At 48.2% G+C, this 10,086-nt stretch overlaps 1 protein-coding gene and 1 long non-coding RNA gene across 2 annotated transcripts; both read right to left on the bottom strand.

Annotated features, from left to right (window-relative positions):
* Positions 1 to 1,116: 1,116 nt before the first annotated feature.
* LOC136048857 (uncharacterized) lies at positions 1,117 to 6,188 on the bottom strand. Its single transcript, XR_010622233.1, has 3 exons — positions 5,190 to 6,188; positions 3,636 to 3,714; positions 1,117 to 1,189 (listed from the first exon to the last, which is right to left on the bottom strand). It is a non-coding gene; the product is annotated as an uncharacterized LOC136048857 (long non-coding RNA).
* A 635-nt stretch (positions 6,189 to 6,823) lies between these two features.
* On the bottom strand, positions 6,824 to 9,297 carry LOC136048853 (16 kDa beta-galactoside-binding lectin). Its single transcript, XM_065736722.1, has 4 exons — positions 9,216 to 9,297; positions 7,817 to 7,896; positions 7,508 to 7,679; positions 6,824 to 7,029 (listed from the first exon to the last, which is right to left on the bottom strand). Exons 1-4 carry the CDS (start codon positions 9,222 to 9,224, stop codon positions 6,886 to 6,888), a joined length of 405 nt encoding a protein of 134 aa, XP_065592794.1. The 5' UTR covers positions 9,225 to 9,297; the 3' UTR covers positions 6,824 to 6,885.
* Positions 9,298 to 10,086: the final 789 nt, after the last annotated feature.

The raw sequence follows: 10,086 nt of genomic DNA, 5'->3' as shown, positions 1-10,086 counted from the left end.
GTAATAAAACTGTTTCAGCACACACTGATTTGCATTATTATCTCTTTCCCAAAATGCAGTGCCTCATGTATATAAAAGCTGGGGTATTTATCCTTGCAGTTACAGCAGGGGCTGAGCACACTCAAGTAATCCAAAATACATCTTTCAACAAATAGCAGTTCTCAGTAGAAGGGTGTTTTTGCTAGAAATGAGCACTGTTTTTATTTGGAATACTGGAATGGAGTACTCTCTACTGTGGGTGCATGAGCTTGCCAGCCTGCCTTCTGTAGACGACAGTGGAAGAAACTTTTCCCATAGTCTGACCAGACACTTTCTCCAAATTAGTTTTTGGAGATGTCTCTTCAGATCACCAACTGAGCAAGTAGCCACCTACTCTGTTCAGCTGGCAGCTGGCAGTGCTTGCATAGGCCTCTAATTGGAGGCAAATCCTAGTAAAGACAAGGCAGTGACATTTTTTACATAAGTTGCTAGTTCACTGTAGAAGCTAGTTGTATAAAAACAACAGGGCATCTTGTAGCAAGTGGTGCTACACTTGCACATTACAGTTAGGAACGCAGCATTTTACCTAGTGCTGTCGTACTGGGAATATGGATCTCTATTTCTTCTGCTTATTTCTTTCCTGTGTCTTTCCAGCCAAGAGTGCATATCTCTGCCTCTCAGGGACGCTACTGTACGACCTGATGTATGATAAAAAAGAAAAAAGAAGGCAAGGACAGTGCCTTCTAATGGGATACAGGCACTCTTAGCAAGTAACAACAAAAAATCAGCTCACCCGTTCCAACAACCAGTGACAGATCAGAAGAAGCACAATATGAGAAGATACTGCTTCCTCAGCTGCTAAACCTTAAATGAGGGTGAGGAGGGATGGATCCAAGCTTTACCCTTTCCAGTCAGTCAGGTGCATTGCTTGCACCTGAGCTCCCTGGGCTAGCTATGCCTTCTTACCTGGTGCTTAACCATTGCTTCAGGCTGTGACCTGGCAGTTCCACTGCATCTGCCTTACCCATATTCTTCATCCTCACTCTCTGTCAGCATCTCACGTATGAGGGAAAATTCCAGTTTACTTATTGCTAACTGGCTTTCACTTTTGAGGCCAGAAAAGTCACGGGGAAGAAAGTGGGGCATTATTCTTTCTGAGTTAGTGTTCCTGAAAGTGCTATCTTCGATTTCCAGCCAATTTATGAGGAACCTGTTATAAATAAATAAATAAATAAATAAATAAATAAATAAATAAATAAATAAATAAAAGCAGGTATAAATCAGTGTTGCCTCACAGCATTTTTCCTGACCTTTGAGAGTAATCAAACTGCAATGCTGTCATTGCATCCAGGCCTAGCATGGGGAAAAGGAAAAAGATGGGAGACATGCACTTGCACTGTGATGTTGTCTGTGCAGTGAGGGATGCCTAAAGCAGCTCTTAGTATGCCCTCACATGCCTTCAGCAACATGATGCCCCTGCAGTCTGCTTGGCTGTGCAGTTCCATGTGATGTAATACCCTGTGAAGATCTAATCATCCGAAATACAATTTGCTTTTTTTCCCTTTTAACAGAGCCCTTGGGCCATTGATGGTCATAAGGAATTTATGTCATATGCTTTCCTCGGGACTAAATGTAGGGAGCAGTGTTTATGCACTAGGGTCTGTTGGTTGTAAGTTTACACACAAGATCTTTTGTGATAGTTACCTATTATAGTCCATCACAGAGTGCCAGAACAGTCCACGTGTCAGGCTTGATCCATCATACAGCTCATCCTCTGGCATGCTTGTTTAGAGTGGTGAAGAAGAGAAGTGAGCAAACCCAACCCAGATAGCACTTCATAGCAACTGCATACAATTATTGAAGATTAGTACAGTGACTTGTTTGCAAAATGGAAAATTAGAGAGCTTTTACATTGGAGAATCTATGCTTCAGATCAGTAAGAGCAGACTAGGGGCATACCTGGGGACTTCATCCCCGAGTTTGACCAGGTTCACTTCACATATGAGCTACTTCTTCCTTTATGCTCATTCATCTTGAATGTGGGCGGCATCGTGATTTGGCTGCATTCCTACAGGACTGTAGCTCAACTCTGCAGCCTGCAGGTCATGTAAATGCAGTGTTACAAACTGCAAGGCTTTTCTTCCAATACATTACTGAACAAACATGTTATGTGACTGAAGAAGATTTACGTGGTCAGAGTGGTCTCCAAGTAGGAGATGGTCCTTTCTACCCCATTCGGCCAGGCTCTGCTGTCACTGTAGTACAAACTAGAGAAAATCTGCCATGTGCAGAGCTGCCACTCACCAGACCAGGCTGCCCAAAGCCCCATGCAACCTGGCCTTAAGTGCCTTCAGGGATGGGGCACCCACAGCCTCTCCGGGCAGTGTGTACCAGGGCCTCACTGCCCTCTGAGTCAATTTCCTCCTAACATCAGACCTTTATCCGCCTCCTTTTCAATTAAAACCACTCCCCCATCCTGTCACTGTGAAAAATGTTGGTCTCCATTTGTGGAGAATGGCTGATTGCTCTCAGCATATCTGCCTGAGTTTCTCTAGGCATTAGGTAGAAGAACTGATTTTTCTACATGCTGCAAAGAGACACCAGTAAGCTGGAGCCCACCAGCTTTTCTCTCTCCGTTTTGCAACTGGAGACCATGTCTTTCTCTCAGGGTTGCCCAAGAAGTCTAATGCAATGCACAGGCATTAAGTCGAGCTGAAATAAGACCATTATTAAAAAAATAATAAAATTAAAAGCATGATATTTTTAACAGAAAAAAATACAGTGGGAGATTTTGCAAGAGGCGATGGTTTTCTGCAAGCATCCATTCCTAGCCCAGGCCGGGTCAGTGTGGTGAGGCACTGACTGGATGCAGAAGGCGGGAAGGTGCCGTTTTACCTCACAGTGCCCAACGGCCCCTCCATCAATGCCTTATGGCGCAGAAGGGAGGGGTACAGCACCCACCCGTGCCAAAATCTCAAAAAAAGATAGAGGGGCTTGCCGCCAACCCCTCTGGGGTGTTTTTACCTGTGAGGTAATGGAGGACAATGAGGCTTGGGGCGGCTGGCCAGGAGCCTGCAGGCAGTGCACTGCTGTGGGATGTTCACATCGCTCCGGAGCCTGCTGCAAAAACATGAGTGTGTACACGTTTTTATTTCTCACCACAGAGGATGGCTTTGCAGCCTGGACCTGCCTGCTTGCGGCTCCTGTGGAACAACTAGGCAGGAGCTGAAGAGAGGGAAAGACACTTCAGCTTGGCAGAGAACAGGGGTTTGGTTCCCACAAGGGAGGAAGGTTCCCCCATGTGTGGGGAACACGGCTGTGCCCATGTCCAGGGCTGTGACAACACAGTGTGCTGGTACAGTGATGGCAGCCACGTGTTTGCCATATCCTTTAAGAAGTGCTTAGACCACCATCATGTTATAAAAAGGGGGAATTGTGCAGCAAAGTTCCAGTGCTCAGCCCCAGAAAGGGGAACAGTTATCAGGCAATGCAGCTTACAGTTTGAGACTGAACTTCTAAGAGAAAATGAGTGGTAGAATTCCTCACTGCCTTGTAAAGAGCAAGAGCAAGGCCGCGGAAGCAGGAGGTGGGCAGATAAAGAACCAACATAGCTGTCAGTACACCCAGTGCTCTTCCTAAAACTGACTGGAGATAACCTTCTCATTTTGCACAGCACACGCCAGTTGCATTCTTATAAGTCTGTTGCTGGAAATAAACAAATTCCACCTATTTTCCCTGTAAAGACATAAGCAAAATGGGAAGTGATCCAGCTGCCTCCCCATACCCTACCACAACCTGAATTGCCCGTTGGCTTCCTCAGCTTTCACCTTGCAGACACTGCACATACACAATCACCCATTTCTAGGTGCACAGTGTCCTACAACTATCCTTTGAGGCTATGTTGAAGAGGGTTACATGCATGCTTGTGTAGTTACAAAGTCAGCTGGATGGCCTATTTCTGTCAAGCAACATTAGTGTGAACTGCTCAGGGAGAAGTTATTTTTGAGAAAACAAAGCTGGCTTGTGGTCCTTCAGGCCCTATGCAGAATATTGGGCATTTGTTCTTTTTTTTTTTCTCCTTTTTTTAAAGTGTGAGGTGATAATATTACATTACTTATTCTGTGCTCATTATAGCAGTGTCACAGCTGTTTTCCAGGATCTTCAAGGTCTCTTTATCCCTCTCCATGATGCTGTAAGGCAAGAAAGTGCTACAGCTTTGATCAGTTTTGACCTCTGGTGAATAGACAGGAGTGGAGGCTGACTTGAGCATAGCAAACTTAAAGAATCCAGTAGAATCAGGGATTAGGGTTTTCCTCCACCTCCTGATCTCAGTGCTTAGACAACCTGTAAACTCTTGGTTCCTCAGGGAAGTGTTGTTGGACTGAAGGACTGGACTGGCAACAGACTTGACAGGATTTAAACAGAAAAGACGCACCCTTAAACCATGCCGACTGTGTTTTTCTGCTCCTTACCAGAACAAGCAGGGCTCAGGTTCCCAAGAATACTGAAAAAGCTAAGTGCAACGTGCATTTCAAGAAAGGCATACTTAGCAGGAACAAAGCATTTTACATTCACTGGGATCTTCTGCCTGCAGCAGTGCACAGCATACTTGCTTTCCTGGTCTCTGTCAGAGGTGAAATCTAACTCCAGGAGCCAGCTAGGACACTTCATGTTTATTCTGCCTATTTACTAATGACATTTGTAGAAACAGGAGTATTTATAGCTCTGGGATGTGGGAGAACAAAAGAGGCAGGAAGCACTGGCAAAAGCTTCCTCCCTCCCTTTTCCCCCATGTCTCCTTAGTTGGAAAGTAGGATGAGCCTAATTAACAGTTGAGGAAAGTATAGGAGGGGACAGCCCTCATTTGTTCTTTGAGCATAGTGGTCAGGAGCACTTGTCGCTGAGCCTACCTAGACACAAGAACTTAACAGGCAAAAGAGTGAGACCAGCCTTACTCTTGTCCGTGCTGCCCGTCACATACCTCCCCTAACTGGAGTAGCCAGCAGGCAAGGAGACCAGCTGTAAGGTCCACATCCCTCTACAAAGTAAGGGCTGTGAACTTCTGATAGTTTGAGTACCTTATAATATACCTTACAGTGTACCTTCAGACATTAAATGACAGGAGAGAAGGGAAAACAGAACAAAAGCCATTTTCTCCCTGCTCTCCCACCTTAAAACAAACAAAAAACCCACCAAACCTCAAGACTTACTTAGCAGAGCAAAGCATGAGCCTTTCTGTGGTTCTGTGTAATGTAGTATACATGGGACCAAAATTAAAATATCATTATCTGTGTCTCTGTCCAGTCCAGAATAGGTAGTCTCACAGCATAGCCAGGCTTCTGCAATGCAGAGATGCATGTGCTGTCTGTGCCCTGTTCCCACAGAGGACAGCAGTTACAACAGCCCCTTCTACACCTTCCCATCAAATGCAGAGTGGAAACTTTTGCTGAGCAGAGCATTCTGGTGGGTGTCCTCCAGAGATGCATATGCCCTGGAAGAGACAAGTGCCTAGAAAGCATCCTGCTCATTTGCACACTGCCAGTCCCTCACTGTCATTAATTACATCAGTTCTGGAGGCTAAACAAGAGAAGCTGCATCACCATGTCTACGCCCACAAGGTAACAGGCAAGACATAGCCACGACCCATGCCCTTGTGGGAGAGCTTCCAGGAAACAGAGAGAAAAGGGTATCAGTAAAGCCACCTCCAGAGCAAGTCACCTCACGGATTCCCCAGCTCTGGAGCAGCTGCCACAGTACAAGCCAGGACAGCCTCCCCATAAAAGGCATTCAGATGGGTGAAATGATCTACAGAGGGTTACTCCCTTTCCCCAGCAGCTGGCCTGGCTACTCAGCTGTTCTAAGTAACAGCAAACACAGCCTGGAACATAACACTGCCTGTTGTCAGAGTTTAGCCAACAGGAGTCAAATTTCACCTCTTCAGCAGTATTTGGTTAAGGCAGCACCTTACACCAGCACAACTGAGGGCCTGACTGTCACAGCTGTGACAGCCACAGGACCAGCCCCACACCTAGGCTCCTCACACTCAGTGGGCAGGGACACATTCTCTCTCATTAGGTCTTCTAATGCTATGGTGATTCCAGCACAATCCCTGTCTGGACACAGCTAGCAGGCAGCTTGGGAACATCTGTAGCAGACACGCTCCAAGGCTTTGCATGAGCAGAGCAAAGAGATTTCAAGAAAGAGAGATAGCTCACTAAGCTTTCCCCCACCCCCCCACTGCAACTAGTTGTGCTTGGTGCACTCAGGATACAACACTTCTAGTATCCCTACCTGCCATATAACTAAGCCACAGTCTGTATTGCTGTGTTTCTGACAGCATTGAGAAAACAGTTTGTGAAGCAGCAGAGGCACTTCAGGTCTTGCCCTTCACTCCTGTCTCCTCCCCAGCAAGTGCAAGTTTACTGAATTTGCCTGCTCTTTAGTGCCAGCCTGCAATACATCAAACCATTTTCTTAGAGAGCAGGAGCACAAGCCATTCGCTGTACCTCTCCAGCAAGGAGGATGGAGCAGCACTGCCTGGACAGAGATGGCACAAGGTGTGCCTAACACACACACTTGTTAGGCAGCCCAGGACTAGCCCCAGAGTCTAGGAAGCAAATAACAAGAGACCACACACTGCAGCAAAAAGGGTTAAGGCAGCACCTACTGTTACAGGAGCTCACAGTAGGTTATACTTGGCCAGCAGTGGGGTCAACCTTAGTGGAAGTTGCAAGGCAGCAGTGTAGATGAGCATGTAGGTGGACACATACCCTTTCCCACTGCCCATCCCTGTAGCACACACAGGAGCAAGCAGATTAGAGCAGGAAACAGCAGAGAAAGCAGCCACAGCCAGTCTGGGTTTATTTCACTATGCAGGGGAAAGAAAACAAAAACAAGCTATAGCAGTTAGCTGAACTTAATAGCTTTCACTTTAAAGTCACCCTCCACAGCCAGGTATTGAATTTTCTCCATGCCCAGACGATTGGGAAACTCAAACTCCACTTCAGGCACCTTCACCTTGACCTCTGCTGCATCAAAGGAGATACAGATCTGTAAGGAACCACAAGAAGGAAGGCTAGCACATCATAGGTCACAAGACAGCCCCCCCCCCCCTCCCCACAGAGTGGGTGTAGGACAGCTGAGATGTTCACAGGTGGTCAAAGAAATGCCTGCTAGCTCAGTCCCCTCCCTGCAGGGGCTAAAAGGATGAAGCTGGTTTTCTTGGCCCAAGGTCAGTCCTAAGCTTCTGCAACTAAGGGATAAGATAGACCCAGTCTGAATCACAGGTCAGTGTTCTTATTGTTCTTCCTTGCACACCTTACAGACCAAGACCAGAGTGGGGCACTGAGCACAGCTGAGCTGTTGGGCATTGACTTAGAGCAGTCCAGGCAGATGGTCAGCTGCAGGACTCTTCCCTTGACTAGCTCCTTTTCCACATCTGCCCCTTCTCCACCTGACAGGGACAGAAAAATCACTCAGCCCACTAACGCACTGCACCAGGGCCTTGCACAGACCCCTGGCACCTCACCTCAACCTTGTCGCCATGCTGAAAGGGGAAGTCAGCTTTCCTGTCCTCCTCACCCCACATGCCATCCTCCTTCGAGTTGCACACAACAGTGTTGACATCCCCATGGCAGTCAAAGCGAGGGTTGAAATGAAGCATGAGGGTGCTGCTGTCCTTCCCTACATTCACAGAAAACCTGGGGAGACAGAGAGGCAGTGATGATGAGGAAATGCTCAGCTACCCAGTGCCCACAGACTGAACTGAGTAGGAGCTCAACCCCTGGGAAGGAGAAGCCTCCAGATCACAGGCCCCTCTTGCCATCTCTTCACTCACCCTTTGGCATCAGACGAGATCTTCCCTTTGACCTTGACACACTCTCCAGGCTGAACGTCCAGCTGGGTAACAACCAGTCCCTGTAGGACCAAACCACAGGAGTCAGCATCCCAAGGGCAGCCCGCCAGCCCTGCCTGTCGTGAGGCACGAACCGGGTCCCACAGACTCAAGTGCCTTTGCCAGGGTTGCGCCAGCCACGCTGCCTCAGCCACTTGCCAGAGAATCCCAGGTCACAGCCACCACTCCTGTGCTGTCACCCACTGAGCAGCACAAGCTGATGGAAAGACACCACAATAAGGACAGGGGTGGATTGAGGAGCTGATCTATCAGCTACTACAAACAACAGCCTTGCACTGGAGCTTGCACCTTCCACTCAACAGTAGCCATTAGCATAGGATTAATAGCACTTAGCTTTTGTAACACTACATCTGTCCCCTTTCTAGGGGTATTGCTGCCTTACCGGGGTCATGCAAAATATCTGATGGTTTAACCTAGCACTACGTGCACAGAGGATTTGGTAGAGCCTGCTTCTGGCTGCAGCCCAGCAAAGCAGAACAAACACAGGGAAGCTCCTGAGGTGAAGAGGGCTTGTTGCCACCCCTGGAGCCAGATTATCCACTTCTCCAGCCACACACCTCCAAAATAGCAGGTTAAATCCCCAGCTCTTTCAGCTAAGAGGAAGACGCTGTTGATGTGGTTAGGTTTCCATGCTTCAACGCCTGTGCTTCCAAGCCCAGCTGCAATAGTGCCAAGCTCAATCACATGGAAGATAAGGTATGGAGATGAATTTCCAGTTGGTTATGTTGCTCACTTGGGCTGGTTCTTCCTGCCTGACCAGCAGCCAGCAGCTGTGGGCTGCTCCACAGCTCAGAACCCTTTGAGACAGCCACCTAACCAAAACGGTGTGAATCTTCATGCCTGCTCCCTGCTGTACCCATGGATGAGGCTGATGGGATCGGGTCCCTACAGCCACTAAACTGCTTACCACTATAGTACTGCCTTGAGGCTCTGCCTGTGGTGCCCTGCTGGAGTGCAGCCAAAGGAACAGGCGGGGTGTCAGGGCCGGGTCAGCACACGCAGCCCTCCTTCTGCTGTTGTACAAACTTAGCATGGCTCTGGGCCCAAAATGCATTTTTCAAGAAGGTAAATTTAAAGAAAGGACATTTAAACTGTAAGCTGCAGATGGTCCCAAAACTTTAAAATTAAACATGCATTAAAGCAGCTTCTCTACTTAGATAATGTGCTGGAAAAGAAACACAGCCAGTCGGCCCTAGCTGTTCCTCCCACATCCTCGTATCAGCCCAGCATTTCCTCTCGCCTAATCCTCGTCTCCTCCTCCCCCTGGCACCAACCCAGAACCCACAGGCAGCCACCCCCAAGTCCTGCCTGGGGCACTCACTTGTTCCATGCTGTAGACGCCCCAAACCCTGCTCCACGGCCAGCGTGACTCAGCGCTCGGCTCCAGCAGCTTAAATCACTTGGGCAGGACCATCACATGATAGGGGGGAGTGTTGGGGGGGGGGGGGGAGGGCAAGAAGGGGATCGGTTGCAGCTGTCTGGGAGCTGGAGCTTTCCCAGCCATTTAAAGTAGGCAGTAGGAGATTATGATTGATATTGTTCTTTGTGGGCAGGATGTGTGTGATTTTTGAAGCTAGTGATTGTTTGCTTCTGCATGATCCTAGAAATCCTTCCTGTAAGCCCTTTTAGCTGCTACACAGCAGTGTATGTTGGCTCTCATCCCGTGGCTCTGTGCCTGCAGTGAGGTGGCTGCTTTTTGTTAGGTGATCCCTGCCTGAAATCTGGGTTGGAGTCCTCACGTTACTGCTCCCAGCTTCTGAGAGTATGTGTGCTCACACTGATGCCTAGTCTTATATTTGTAGAGAGCTGTTGGGAGCAACCGAACTGTTTGTGGCAATGCCAGTGCTTACAAAGTATCTGTAAGTTGTGCTGTATGTGTGGGGCACTGCTTGGTGCGAGAACTCGGGCTGCAGTGTTGGAGAAGCAGCATGATCACAATAGTTCAATTTCAGTCTCTAGAGGGAAAAAGAGAAACACTTTGTTGGCAGATGGAGAGGCAGGGCTGGGTGCAGAACCGAAGCTATTCTGGCGGGTTTCCATTGCCTGCTTAGCAGGGTCCTCAGGTCTCTGTGCCTCTGTTTCTCTCCTGCAGGAAGTGATGTTAGTGGCAGCTCTGCTTGCAAAACTGCAGTCAGAGCTTTGTATAGAGGCAGCATGTTACTTGGCTGAGACTTGGCTGACCTGTGAGATAC

Source organism: Cyrtonyx montezumae, unplaced genomic scaffold (genome assembly GCF_038088225.1).
Source record: "Cyrtonyx montezumae isolate F1298 unplaced genomic scaffold, pur_monq_1.0 scaffold_2, whole genome shotgun sequence".
In the NCBI taxonomy this organism is placed as follows: domain Eukaryota; kingdom Metazoa; phylum Chordata; class Aves; order Galliformes; family Odontophoridae; genus Cyrtonyx; species Cyrtonyx montezumae.
The sequence above is the reverse complement of the archived record's forward strand: the minus strand, read 5'-3'. Positions and strand labels throughout refer to the sequence as shown.